The 15,659-nt window shown below is 36.8% G+C and overlaps 1 protein-coding gene across 8 annotated transcripts in view; it reads left to right on the top strand.

The window, feature by feature from the left end:
* The window catches only part of ZNF608 (zinc finger protein 608), a 152,165-nt gene that overhangs the window by 66,569 nt on the left and 69,937 nt on the right, over positions 1 to 15,659 (top strand). For all 8 annotated transcript variants that reach the window (XM_089491553.1, XM_089491538.1, XM_089491514.1 and 5 more), the window contains one exon: positions 7,579 to 7,834. In XM_089491553.1, the coding sequence (XP_089347679.1) occupies positions 7,579 to 7,834 (256 nt within the window). The remainder of the gene's footprint in view (positions 1 to 7,578; positions 7,835 to 15,659) is intronic.

Raw genomic sequence — 15,659 nt, forward strand, 5'->3', positions numbered from 1 at the left:
TGATGTGTGGAGAGCTAAGTATGGAGAAACTAAAGAATATACCTTTTTTTCGAATCATCACAAATCCTGGAGTAGAATTGATATGATTTGGGCATCGGTACACCTGATTCCAAAAATTAATAATGTAAAAACACATCCAAAAATTTGGTCAGATCATAACCCAGTAAGTGTAGAATTTAAATTTGGAGAAAAGAAATATAACTGGTACCTAAATCAAAATTTACTAAAAGACGATAAAATTGTGGAGGAAATTAAAAAAGACATTGACAATTATTTTGTGAACAACCTCAATGGAGAAACACCAATGTGGATAATCTGGGATGCAATGAAAGCAGTAATAAGGGGCAGTTTGATTAAGAAAGGGGCAGAGTGCAAAAGAAAAAAAAGAAGAAAAGTTGGTTGAATTTAATAGACTTCTAAAGAAGTGGGAAGATAAATTAAAGGTTAATGGGAATGATTGTGAAGCTAAGCAAGAAATTAAATATGCACAAAAACAAATAGACATAATAATGATGGAAGAAGTGAATAAAAAAAAGAAATTTATGAGACATAAATATTATGAGTTAGCTAACAAACCCGGGAAAGTTTTAGCACACTACCTGAAAAAAGAGAGAGCTAAGAGAACAGTGCTGAAGTTAAGAGAGGAAGGGAGGATCATAACAACAAAAGAAGGAATTAAAAAAGCTTTTCACAAATTTTATTCGGAATTGTTTAGAGAGGGGAAATACAAAAAAAGCAAAGTGGAGAAATATCTGGATCGGGCAGAGGTGCAAGAAATAACAGAAGAACAAAGGATATTATTGAACAACCCTATCACAGGGGAAGAGGTTTCGCAAGCAATTAAAAGTAGTAAATTGAATAAATCGGCGGGGCCAGATGGGTTCACAAATGAATTTTATAAAACATTTGAATTGACATTACGACACCACTTAGTGGAGACCATGAATCAAATAAAGGGAGGGAGACTACCTCAAACATGGAATCAAGCCAATTTAATTCTAATTCCTAAAGAGGATAGGGATAAATTAGATACTAAAAATTATAGACCAATCGCTTTATTAAATGCAGATTATAAAATATTAGCATCAATTTTGGCAAATAGATTTAAAAAAATATTAATAAATTGGATACACTCGGACCAAAATGGCTTTCTCCCTGGTAGAAAAATTAAAGATAACATGAGAATTTTAATTAATTTAATTGAATTGCATGAAAAAAATATAGATAGGAAATTGGCACTAATTTTTCTAGATGCGGAGAAGGCTTTTGATAACATACGATGGGATTTCATGTTTGGGGTATTAAAGAAAATGAAAGTGGGAGACAACTTTTTAGCTTGGATTCAAAGTATTAACTCAAATCAAGAAGCTTATATTTTAATTAACGGTGAAAAACAGAAAAAATTGGCCATAAGTAAAGGGGTTAGACAGGGATGTCCCCTCTCTCCTTTATTATTTATAATAGCCTTAGAAATACTTCTAAATTCAATAAGAAAGGAGAAATCAATTGAAGGGGTGAGAGTTGGTAAGGAAACTTTTAAACTAAGTGCCTATGCCGATGATTTGGTGTTGACAATCGCTAACCCTAACGAAAATGCAGACTCGCTAATGAGAATATTGAGAAATTATGGAAAGGTAACAGGTTATAAAATCAACCCCACTAAAACTACATTAATGACTATGAATTTAACTAAAAAGGAAGAAGAGGAACTCAAAAGGAGGATGGGTTTCCAAATCAAAAAAGAAGTGAAATATTTAGGAATTAAGTTGACAACTAACAACAAAAATTTATTTCAAAATAATTATGATAAACTTTGGAAAGAAATAAAAGGAGATCTGGAGAAATGGAATAAATTAAAATTATCTTGGATTGGTAGGATAGCTACGATTAAAATGATGTTATTACCCAAAATGATTTTCCTTTTCCAAAATCTACCGATAATTATGAACAGTGCAGTATTTAATAGGTGGAATAAAGATATAGGGAACTTTATTTGGAAGAAGAAAAAAGCGAGAATACAAAGCAAAAATATGTATGATAAAATAGAAAGAGGGGGATTAGCATTACCAAATTTAATGTGGTATTATGAAGCATGTGTATTAGAGTGGTTACATGATTGGTTTGTATTAGAAAATAAAAGATTAATTACATTGGAATCACAGGAATTAAGATTTGGAATTCACGCATATTTGTTTTATGGGAAATTAAAAGTTGATAGAAACTTCAATAACCACATAATTCGAAGATCTCTCCTCAGGATTTGGACAAAATATAAATGGAAATGGTGCAATAAAATACCACTTTGGGCATCTCCGGCAGAGGCATTGTTTAGAAGAGAAGAATATAGGCAAAATAATTGGATTAGGTATGCAGATATTACGAAAAAGAAGCAAAATAAAATTATCATTAAAACACAAGAGGAGTTAAAAAAGGAAGGGATCGAATGTAACTGGTTTTCGTATAGACAGTTAGTAGAAAGATTTAAGATGGATGACAAACTAGTTGGAATAGGGAAGAGCAATCAAGAATTTGAAGAGGTAATTAGAATAGATGAAAAGAAAAGAATTTCGAAATTTTATAACTTAATTTTAAATTGGGAAATGGAAAATAAAATAATAAAAGATTATATGATAAAATGGCCCCAAGATATAAACCAAACAATAGATTTAAGTCAATGGGAAAAAATTTGGAAGGTTAGAATCAAATACTCAACCAGTATGGAGATCAGAGAGAATATTTATAAAAGTATGTACAGGTGGTATTTAACCCCATTAAGAATTTCAAAGATGTTTAAAAACACCAACGGAAATTGCTGGAAATGCTGAAAACAGTTGGGATCTTATATGCACGTTTGGTGGAACTGCGATCCAGTAAATAAATTTTGGAGGTCGATTCATAAAGAATTAAAAAAGATAATTTGCATAAAGGACGGTGTGAACCCAAAGATGTACTTGCTAAATATTATTGAAGAAGAAAATTTGGAGAAGAACGGGGAGAAAGTAATTTTTTTTGCCATTATCGCGGCTAGAACAGTATTGGCAAAATATTGGAAGAAGAAGGAGGTTCCGTCAATAGAAGAATGGAGATTAAAAATGTATGAATTTTTTAATTTAGAAAAAATATCATGTTTAACTAAAGGGCACTCCCTCCAATCCTTTTATAAGGATTGGGAACTATGGGTGAACTATATTAAGGGAGAGGGGATAAGTTCAAGATGGATAGCTCTAGTGGAATAAAGTGGGAAATTGGAGTATTTATAAAGATATTTAAGCAATGGGGAGAAAAGGTAACCGATTACATTAAAAGGGAGGAATTTTAATTATCACTACTGTATTTAAAGATTTAACAGCTAATTTTGTAGAAACACGGTAAGACTCATAAAAACTGCATCTCTAGTAAGTTCAGCATAAGATAAGATAAGGTAAAATATAGCACCCTTTAGAAGCTTATTAAGTTAAGATAAGAGAATGTTGTAAGTAATTAGCTAACTCATCCAGCAGAGCAAATTATGATAGGAAGTTGTTTTATTTTGTACTTGTATGTATACTTGTATGTATGTTATGTGATATATAATGGTGGTAGTTTCTTTTAATTTGAAATAAAAAAAAATACTTGCTGTTGCTATTGCTACTCAGTTTTTATTTATTAGATTTATATCCCATTCTTCTTTGAAGGACCTCAGAGTGTTATATGTGGTCCCTCTCCCTTTTAACATCACAACAGTCCTGTCTGGAAGGTTAGTGTGAGAGATGTTAACTAGCCCATAGTCAGCTAGGGAGCTTCATGGCTTAGTAGGGAAAGTTACTATCTACTCTGTTTCTAGCCCAAAACTGTATCTGCTATACTACACCAGAACTATTTTAATCTGAAATAAAAGCATTTCAAAATAATTTCAGACAATTCAATCACAATAAACTGAGGCTGTGCCATGCCACATCTGGAGAAGTGTTGCAGGGCATTTTGGAATAAACTGCATTGAGATTACTTTAGAAGCATGAAAGAAAGCTAGAAGCTTCTGTTATGAGATGTCTCAGCAGTCGCCAAAACCCATGTAGTGCAAACTCTGGCCCAGTGTCTTGAATGTAGTTCAAAGATAAATATTGTTTTATTTCATCCTTACTTAGCTGACAACTAGTTTGCAAGGAACATCTGTTTTTGAGGTCAGTTGGTTTTACATTTGCTTGCATGCTTGGCTTCTTGCTGCTGAAAAGCTCTTTTTGCTTTTAATGTTGCCAACATCTTAAAGTGTAATGGCAGCAGGATAAACACATAACAGAATGCAGCGCTTCCGTACTCTGTTGTTTTTGTCCTTTTCTCTCCCCCCCCCCTTTTTTTTTTTTTGGTCAGGCAATTGTCAAACCTAGAGATTAAAAAATCATGTTTTAACCTGCTTAGAATATGTTTATCTCTCAGGTTTTAAGTAAGGATTACTGGTAGGGCTATCACACATAATAGAATTATGTTCTGTTCGTCTGTGTACTGCATTTGTTTATGTTTAGAGCTCCAGGGTGTATGTTGTATTATACAATTATTTGTACACTGCTGAGTTTGCTGAATATCTTCTTTCCATGTATATTTCTAGCAACTAATGGTGAAGGATCTTTCAACCAGATTAATTTATCACAATAAGGGACAGTGTGGAAATCTTGGTGTGGTTTGTTGAAATCTAGGTTGTTCACAGATGCAACTCTGTCTCTGCTAAAAAGTCATACTTCGTTAAACAGGCAGAGACCACAGCCTGACCCCAGAGTTCATTATTAGTTCATGAGCTCTGCCTTGTTAAACCATGGCTTGTTATGACATCTAAAACAACTTTGGGGTTTTTTTCTAGCTTATTTTCCCAGTTTATCATCCTGAAACATGCTGAAGTGTGAGAGAAACTGAAAACTAACTGAAAATGGGAGAAATATGGTTTGTTTTGACATATGCCATGTCATCCATGGTTTAGTCATGGTTAACACAAAACATGGGTTATCATGAGCTGTATTGACCCTTTAGAAGGGAATGGTAAAGGCCTTTTTCTGAAGCATAGTCTCTGTCCATTCACAGTAGGGGAGAAGAACAGCAAGATAAATGAAGACAAAATAAAACTCTTTTTTTTTTTTTTGTCTTTCTACATCTCTCTCCAAATGATTGTTAAAAACACAGAAGAAGGAGAATAACTGAGGAGAGATAGTTTGTGAGCAAGCTGATACCTGTCATGGGTAAGGTTGATGCTAGGAATAATCTGTTCTTAGAAACTGGTGGACTATGGAATGAATTTTTGTAGGCTATCAAATGCATGAATGAATAAAAGAAGTGTGTGTGTGTGTGTGTGTGTGTGTGTGTGCGCACGCGCACGTGTGTGCATGTGTGTGTGTAAATATAGTTATAGAAATGGTTTGTCCAATGGCAGTTTGAGTATTCATGTTGGAGGCAAAGACCTTCTAACTATCCCTTCTGTAGCTCTGTTCTACCTTTAAAGTTTTTCTAGAGACTTGGTCAAAATCCTCAGTTGATGCTTTTCAGGGTTCTAAGATCTACAAAATTCCCATGTGTGGGGTAGATTTCAAAAATCACACTTCACCCATTCTATTCATGGGGTCCCATTAGATTATAGGCTCTTGTGTGAACAGAAGAGTGTCATTGGCCCTAACCCATAATATTAATGAACTGTTTTCTAATATTTTTCATGCCTCAGTTGGTTTCATGTCACAGGAAAGAATTTTAAAGATGGTTTAACTAGTTTTTGTTATATTGTTACCACAGGTTGAGCCTCCCTTATCCAGAATTCCAAAATCCAAAATATTGCAAAATCCAAAATTGTGCACATGGGTAGGTGAGATAGTAATACCTTAGCTTTCTCATGGTTCAGTGTACACAAACTTTGTTTCATGCACAAAATTATTAAAAATATTGTGTATAAACTTACCTTCAGGATATATGTATAAAATGTATACAAAACATAATGAATTTCATGTTTAGACCTGGATCCCATCTCCAAGACATCTCAGTTATGTATGGTGTAGTGGTTTGAGTGTAGTGGATTGAACTCTGGAACCAGGGTTCAATTCCCCGGTCAGCCATAGAAACTCACTGGGTAACTGGGGTGGATCATACCCTCTCAGCTCAGAAAACCCTGTGATAGGTTCACCTTAGGGTCACCACCATAAGTTGGAAATGACTTGAAGGCACATTTAAAAAATGCAAATATTCCATAATTGGAAAAACTCTGAAATTCAAAACACTTTTGGTCCTAAGCATTTCAGATAAGGGAGACTCAGGCGGGATACACACCGCCATATAGTACGTATTGTATACGTACTAGGGTTAGGAAGGGGCAGTGCTTCCGCACCCCCCTAACCCTAGTACGTATACAATACGTACAAGATGGCGGCGCCCCTTCCACATGGGTGCCGCCATCTTTACGTACTGGACGCATAGCGTCCAGACGTGTCGCGGCGCCTATGACGTCGCGAATGCGCCAGCGGCGCTTCGCGACATCATCAGTGCGCCGCAAGAAGAAGCTCCGAAATGGAGCTTCTTTTTTGCTCCGCGCGGGAGTCGCACGGTTTGGCTGCTGCAGCTCCCGCGCAGAGCAAATGGCCCCGGCGGGAAAGCGCCGCAAAGCGGCGGTTTGTATCCCGCCTATATCTGTATATTGTTCTTTAGTGTGTTAAAGAATAAGTCACATAATTTCCACTTCATCTTTTCCATGGTCATTGTATGCAGTGCTTTATGAACCAAAACTATAATGTGAAAAGGTCAACAAATGAGTTTGGGTGTCATTTATATGAGGACAGATTTTTGCTCTAAATATCACCCATTTTATATTGTTAGTGTTAAGACATAAGATTGCATAGGGCATAGTCATTAATGGAGTGTTGTTATAGTGTCTATACAAATATACCAGTATGATTCGACTTTAACTGCCATATCTGCATCTTATGGGATCCTGGGGTTGTAGTTTGGTGGGAAACAGAGTTCTCTGGCTGGAATTAATTACCCCCCACCCCAAATGCAAATATCAGTATTGGCAGAATGTTGTCATTCCAGTTAAAGTGGCAGCATACTGCTATAATTGTGTAATGTGAAAGAGTCCTATATTTCAGCCAGAGAAATAAACTTTTGCTTTGGACTTACCAGTAGCAGTAAAATATTCAGTGTGCAAACAATGTCTTCTTTTGGTACAAATAAGAAGCACATTACTGCTGTTCTCTTGCTAGTTTCTGGTTTCTCTTGCAATGAGAATAAAGATTTCTATTTACTAAGCAACCAAAAAGCCTTCGAGAAATTACTAAATGAGAGTTCTAAAAAAGATAAAAATAGCACAAGTTAGTAAAACAGACTGGTAACTTCTTTTACCAGGTGCATTTTGCTAAGAAGATAATAGAAACTAATTGACAAGTTAATTTCACTTTTTTAAAATAATTGTTTTGACCAAAAGTTTGTTCAGAGACATTCATTTCTTGATATCCAAGTGCAAGTTGCTCAGTTTTGCATGGAATCAATATGTTCATAGGCTGGTGTTTGTTTAAAAACAATCTTGGCTTATAATATCCTTACAATAACAGAATATTTCTTTGCCTTTACTTTTAGGTTGACCCCCTCTTTACAGTGCCTGCACCTCCACCTCCTATTTCCAGTAGTCTCACACCTCAGATTCTGCCTTCCTATTTTTCTCCATCTTCATCCAACATTGCAGCCCCAGTTGAGCAACTTTTGGTACGGACTCGTTCAGTGGGTGTGAATACTTGTGATGTTGGAATAGTAACAGAACCTGAATGCCTTGGACCATGTGAACCCGGGACCAGTGTGAATTTGGAAGGAATTGTATGGCATGAAACTGAAGAAGGTAAGATGGTTGTTTTCAATTTTTCTTTAAGTTTTCATTTTGTTTCAAATATATATTGCAGAATATTGAACAGTATTTTATAACTTGAAGCAAATCTTCGGCCTATTCATTTGCATCCCTTCCAGTGATTCTAGGCAGCAATTTTTCATTTGTTTGGGGTTTTAAAAAACTCATACTAAACAATTATACTAACTGGCTTTATTGTCTGGATAAAGTTGAGTAGATATTTTGAATATTCAGTGTCTGAAAAATAAAATTGTTCATAGAATTGCAGAAAAAAGTTAATAAAAATATGCAATACTAGAACTATATTAAAATATATAATTTCGTTGAAATAACATATGGACAATCTGTACATGTATCTACATTTTGTTGTAAAATTACATATGGTTTGTGTTTGCAATTGTTCATATTTTGTTGTAGAATGAGTGAATGTCATTTGTATTTGAACTGAAGATTTCTGAGGTACATCAGTCTTTGTGATGCAGAAATTATATTTCAATAAAATGGAGGGAAAAGTTGTTTAAAAATATATAGAGAATTTTCTGGGAAATAATGGCAGAATTGACACTTGGCTCAGGAACGGAATTTGATAAAATTGTTGTTAAAATTAATGCAACTTGTAAAAAACAGATTTGTCAATTGTCTTTCAAGAAGATCTTCCTTAGTTCTTGTACCTCTTTTTGTTCATGGCTGAGTTGTTGCTTTTCTCAATTTTATTTGTGCTAGTGGTGTAGATTATGGGCTCCAAAAAGAACTGTTTCAATAGATTCATTTAGAGATATTGTACTAGCCTAATCACCATAATAAACATCATTCAATCCATTATAGAGACAGTACATTCTCCTGTTTGCTTGAATAGTATTTAATTAATCGTGATTGAAGAGTTTTTCATTGAAAACAAGATAATCCACTTCCAGAGTGCAGAATAACATAATGAACCACTGATAAATCCTAACATATTATAGGTAGTTCATCCTATGTAATGATAGAAAAGACATCTCCAAAGTGCCTAACACTGTTTCTTTGAAAATCATTAGACAGTCTGACATACTGGCTTTTATATGGTTTCAGCAATCCCTTTCTTTTCTGTGTGTATGCCTTCACCATAATCATCAGTGAGATTGACCATTTTAGGTTGCTTTTAAAGTATATATAAATTCTATTTATAAATATCCTGACTGAAATGGCTACCTGTCTTGGCTCCAGTGTTTTCTTTCACAGAATTGCATTAGTCAGGAATGCTTGGCTGTGAATTGTGGTGCCGTGAAAGAGCATTACCTTTTAATAGTGTTATTCTTGCTGAGTAAACTAAACTTCTGACCCCCAATGAATTAAGAAGTGATCCTTGGTAAAGGGAGGGGGGCAGCAGTGTGAAATTTTATAATGTGTTTTTGTGCTCACAAGAATGATGTTCTACTACTTTCTTGCTCAGATACACTTAGTTGAGGAATCTTTTCTTTATTGGTGACTGATGTTTGGTCCTACCAAGAAAATCCTAGTAGTCTTTATCTGTTTTGTTTGTGCCTCTCCAAATCTGGAACTTTTGTGTGGCATTAACAAAATATAAATAAACACTCTACCTTCAGAGCCTTTTTGAGAACAGAATAAAATTGTTACCTGCTGAGGTTTGGTTCCAGGAGTCCCTGTAGATAACAAAATCTGTGGATGTTCAAGTCCCATCCCATTCAATCCAATGGCATTAAAAATGGTGTTTCTTATATAAAATGGAAAATCAAAGTTTGCTATTTGGAATTAATGCTTTTTTGAATATTTTCAAGCTGTGGATGCTTGGATCTGTGGATTTTGTATCAGGATAACAAAAATCTTCTTCGTGTCTGACACAATGTAATTGATTGATTGATTGACTACTTTTATATACTGCCAGCTGGCAAATCCTCCAAAGGTGGTTTGCAGGCTGAAAACCTAAGGTAAAAAAATAGCAACCAGAGCAACAATACAGCCAATTTTCAGTACTAAGATATTGAAAAGCCAACAATAAAATCAATGATAAAGCAGGAAGTTAAAAATTAAATGTCTGCCAGAAGAAGGTCTTAACATGACATTGAGGATACATGGTGGATATCCCTGTGGAAGCGTTGCCACAGATGAGGAACTGTTGATGTGATAGCTATCCATCATACTGTTGTGAGTAGCAATACCCAGACAAAAGCCTCCAAGTTTGATCTTAATGAGTCAGAAATAAATAAATAAGATGCTAACATTGATAAATCATTAAGAGTAGATAATCTTATGTTGGTTATTTTGTTAGCTTCTTAGAAAGGAAAGAAGACTGCTTTAGAACCTGTTTTAACAGGAATTCGTTTGCTATATATTGCTATCTGTATGTAATGAAAACATTGTTTACTCTTCATTCCAAAACTCTCTAGTGAAAATAAATACTAATTTTAAGGATATTAATTTTATAGAAACTTTATTCTACATTATCTTCAGAATTTGTTTAGAATGATCTGATTTGGAATTGAGGTGCATTTTCAGCTAATAATCCAGTGTTACATCTGCCCTGGCATGTCAGGTTGTTGTTTTATTGGTACTTATTCTACATCATAGAGTACAGTTTATTTAGGGCTGTGATATGGTGCATATGCATCCTTAAATATCATTGTGGGTAAAGTTGTGAAAGTTATTATTGGCATGCAGTGTGAAACAGGATTGGTTACTTTCTAAGAACTCTTCTAAACTGTTACCGGCTTTTTAAATGTAACCATGATACTGGAATGTCAACAACTTATTCAGGAAATGCTTGCCCAGTTTGTGTCAACATGTACAGAAGGGAATGTCTAGCCCCACTGCTCTATTGTCATTTTCTTCATCTGGAAAGTCAAAAGAGGTGAGGTTCCTGTTCACATCGAGAGTTTCCACACAAATAAGATCCCTGATTTTTCCATTGTCTTTGCTCATGTGAAGAACCTACCTTCTTCAGTGAAGTATCCTCAAAGAAAGAGTTCTCATTTTCATTGTGGCATCCTGAGGTTGGCAAACAATTCCTTATGGGAAAAGAAATCACACTGGATGTGTGTGAAAGCCTAGATGTCTAAGCTTACCAGAAATTGCTCTCTCAGCTCCCCCCATACCTGGATTTTAGCCAGAAAATGTTATTAGTCTGTTTTCTTTTTGTAAAAGTATATTGTTCTCTATCTCCTCCTAAGATAGTAAAGAGAGACCAGAGAACAGGGAAGTGAAGATAGGGAGCTGGGGGTGAGGTTGGAGCTGCTGGGCACCATTGGGCAGCTGTTACACAGCCTGACAAAACTATTGCATGAGAAGGTATGGCATAATACCAGCATAAGTCACCATCAGGATTCTGGCTTGAATATTTTATTTTGTGTTCATGGTTGTTTCTGGGTGAACTCTTTACTGTGTGGTAATATAGGGAAAAGTCTGTTTCTTGTATAGTGGCTGCCTGGTATTTGTAATAACATGAAATGAGTTGTTAAATAAAGTAATAACTATGAATGCTTTTACACACTGAAAGCACACGAGAAGGCATGACAGAGTTGTACCACTTAACTCCCATCTTAGCTACCAGCCACACTACCACCAGTTATGCCTTTGGAAACTATATGAAATGATCTTTCAATAGTTTCAGCTGTGATACAAAAAAGCCATATACAAATACTGCTGTTGAACAGGCAAAAAAGAAACAGAAAAAGAAAGAAAGACAGACAGAAAGAGAGAAGAGAAGTGACAACCCTCTACCAGTAAACATACAAAGTGTACCCTGGAATGCCAAAGTATTTACAAAATTCCAGCAGGCATAACTGTTTCTGCACACACTGGATGGATAAGACAGTAGAGGAGGGTCAGTGCTTCCATGACAGATTACACTCTTGCCTTTCACCAGGGGATGGTTCCTGTTCTTAATAAGAGTTAAAGTACAGTATTACATTGACCCATGGATAAGTTGTCTCAGGTGTTTCTGGTCAATTTTTTGACTAAAAATTCTAGACTTATACATGAGTATATACAGTAGATATTTTCTGACTACTGAAATTAGATGGATCTTTTTCACGTACGTATAATGCTGCCAGACTAGGTGTCTTCTTAGTCGTGAATTATGTCAATCCTAAGGCAAACCTATTGTGGTGGTTCTTTTGGCAGAATTTGTCCAGCTGGGGGTTGCCCTTGTTTTTCTGTAAGGATGAAAAAGTGTTACTTGTTTAAGATGACACATTGTTTCCATGTGGTTGAGAAGGAATTCAAACCTTGGTTTCCTAGTCCAGCACTCAGACAACTATACTATTCAGGCTCCCTGGGCTAGGTAACACCCTTCCTAAATTTCTGCATCTGATTTTTTTTCCTGCCTAAATATAAATATTGCATTTGTGTCTGTTAAAATTCACTTTTTTTTAAAGTCCAGTTCTCTAGTATTTTAATGCCATTTTAAATTTTATCTTTTATGGTATCACCTGCGTCTCTCAGTTAAATGTCATTTGAAAGTCTAATGATTATCTCTATTGTTATTTCATCTAAGTCACTTATAAAGATATTGAGCCAAGGCAGAACCATGGAACACTCCACTTGTCATTTCAGGGTGACAAAGAACCCTTGGTGAGCATCCTTGGGTACAGTCTTATCAGCCAACGTATTTCTCCAGTTAAAAGCCTTGGAAAAAATCTGCATGTCTGAGCAGGAGATTACAAAGTTGGTTATGGTTGTGGTCATGGTGGTGATGATTTGAGCTGTTAGGGGAGGTTTCAAGAAAATTTTGAAGACAAGTGGGGTAACAGCTTGCCATTAATGACATTTCCCTGCTGAAATAAAAGTGGCAGCTAGGCAAAATGACAATTATTTCTTACACTACATGCTGCATTAGTTCATTGCAAAGCAATTTTTTGTGTAGCAACTGAAAATGTGTTGCTTTGAGAATCACAAGAAACTTTTCACTTCATCTTCTTTTAATATAAAAGCCTGTAGTTGTTTAGATTGACAAATCTCTGTAACATGTCAGCCTGCATTAAAATGAAGTATCTGAGTAGAGAACTTGTTATATTACAGCATTTGGGCTGTGACGTAAGATAGATGAGAATCAACATAGTCAGCCTTGGTAGTAACTTTCAAATAGCCCACAGGTTTGCCAGATCCTGAGCTCAAACAATTTTTAGAGGCAAATTTCAAGATGTTCATATTGAATCAGATATTTGGTGGCTGTAGGATAGGCTGCATATTTTCTTCTTAGTTCAGCTGCATAAACCTCCCATATTGTATGGCAAGAATAGTTGGTGGGGTGAGGGTGGAGATAGTTCCAGCTACTGCTCCTAAATAATTATTGTAATTGTACCAGGTGTAGTTTTCTTTCAGTGACCAGCAAGATGTAAGGAGGATGCAGAGAAGGAGAGACTTTTTAAATCAGCAACTGAAGTTTACAAATACAATCATTCTTAAGCAGCTTAGGGCCAGAATCGGGTCGGAACCCCACTGTCCACAAGGCCCACTCCCAAGGCGGAACATGAATACAGTGGCCAACTTGTGCCTCCAGGAATCAGAAAGACTGGAAGGCAGCTTTGGCATACGTTCAGGCCACTTTGTAGGTCTGCATCATGCAAATGCCCTGCCTCCAAAGTGGCCAGAAGCCAGCTTGTCTGTTTCACACTTGTAAGGAGTAAGGAGCATATTGGTCACTGATCAGATGTAAGGATAAGGCTGCTCCCTCTTCCTTAGGTTTTCAAGGACAACTGCAGTCCACCTAAGTTCACCTCCTCAGCCGATCAGTGGCTGGTAGGATGGAGTTCTGCACAAGAAACCCCTCCAAGCCTCTGGTGCATACCCAGGGCAATAGATGCTCCTTCCACTGTGCCTAAAAAAATATCTCTGCTGGGTTATGCCAGTGTATGTAACCAACAGGATACTAGACAGCCTAAAGTAAATATTCTCTTTGCTGGACTGAACTGTACCCTTATTTTGGCTCTGGATGTAGGAAACACTGAGTTGTAGCCATGAGAAGTTTGTTTTGATGATGACATACTTGTCTGTATGCTAATCAAGAGACAGCATCTCCACGCCATTGGCTGAAGAAAAAGCTATCAGGTTGTAACATTTGTTTCTTCTCAGATTGCTGGAATGACATTTCTGTTGTTGGAACAATGTGTTTTGTTATGCAGTAAGTGTAGAATTTATTTTTAAAAAGTGGTATTCTCATTGGAGAGCCAGCATTGTGTAGTGGTTTGATGTTGGACTACAACTTTGAAGACCAGGACTCAAATCCCCACAGCCATGGAAACCCACTGGGTGACCTTGGGTAAGTGACACTCTCAAACTCAGAGGGAGGAAAAGGCAAACCCTTCTTGAACAAATCTTGCCAAGAAAACCCTATGATAGTTTGCCTTAGGGTTGCCATAAGCTGGAAACTTGAAGGCACACAGCAACAACATTCTCACTGTGCTTTGTCTTGATACTTCAAGATACATTTCGAAAATGGAAGTAATGAAAATTTGTTTATTTGTACTTTTGTCAGCCATAGATTACTTTTCAGCTCTCCATTCATTATCTGATAAGAAGGAAAACCTTAACAAGATTTTTGTTATTTGTAGTGCTACCTTCCTTTTCTATATTTTAACAGATATTGAAGCTCATTAAACAGTGCAGTTTAATACACCCCTACTCAGGAGTGAGCCTCACTAAGTAAATACAGTGTGGCCATGCCGCATGTAGGTGCACTATACACAGCTTCAAGCTTATGCTGAAGCTGCGTGACAATAAAACATACAGCGTGAGTGCCCGTGGTGCACTTGGCGCCGTGAGCACACACCCCATTGTTTTTGATGGGGAGCAGGCATACATGGAATTCCCCTTACATGGAGGGATCCAGAACGTATCCCCCATGTAAAGGAAGGCCCACTGTAGTATATAGGATTGCAACTTAAAAGAAGAATCATCGGTGTCATGGGTGTAGGGAGAGCTGTATGGCCATGCTGACTCTGCAACTGGGCCAGGAAGTCTTCTAGTTATTTTATTTTTCCTGATATGCCATGCTTTTTAGCTGTGGCCTTCATCCGATATCTGAAATTCAGCTTTTCGTCCGTGTCCTTATGAAAAAGACCAGACTCATCAAAGGGCATGTCTTCGATTGCCGCTCTTGCATGAGATGTTAGGTCAGAGCATCTCAGACAGGCGCAGATGAAACCCATTTGTGTGAATTCGCGTATGACCACTCGAAGAAATGCAGTTACAGGTAACCAACCTGTCCATATCAGGTTCAGATTGGTTGATATAGTTTATAGTCCTGATCTGGGGCCTTATTGGATGATTACTTGGGCCTTGCAAATAGCATATATAAGGCTGGCCTGAATACACATAGACACACACACAGCGCCTTGATAGCTCTGCCTCATCCTAATCCACCAAACAGTTTCCAGCAGGGACTACAGTTGTTCTGTCCATCTGGTTTGTTTGTCATTAACTTTGAACTTTTGGTCAAGAGATTGACTTCTGCTTTCTGATGTTTACTTTGGCCTGTTACAGACAGCCAAAATAAAGCTGCTTCGAGTCACAGTGGAGGTATGGCGTTTCAATGATGCATGCATCCTAAGAGTCCAGAATTCGCACCAAAGCCATGCTCCAGCCCTAAGGACTGGAGCGTGGCTTTGGTGTGGCTTCTGGACTCTTAGGACGCATGCATCATTGAAAAACCATACCTCCACTGTGACTCGAAGCAGCTTTATTTTGGCTGTCTGTAACAGGCCTTTGCCTTCCAGTTTAATCCACTTCTTGTTCTATTATGAATTGCCCCATTTGTAGTATTATCAAAGTTAAGGGTAGTCGAACATAAAGCCATGTCCATAGACATATTTGGCAGAGGGAGGAA

This window comes from Sceloporus occidentalis, unplaced genomic scaffold, assembly GCF_023333645.1.
Source record: "Sceloporus occidentalis isolate IW3139 unplaced genomic scaffold, rSceOcc1.0.p SCAF_1, whole genome shotgun sequence".
NCBI lineage: Eukaryota > Metazoa > Chordata > Lepidosauria > Squamata > Phrynosomatidae > Sceloporus > Sceloporus occidentalis.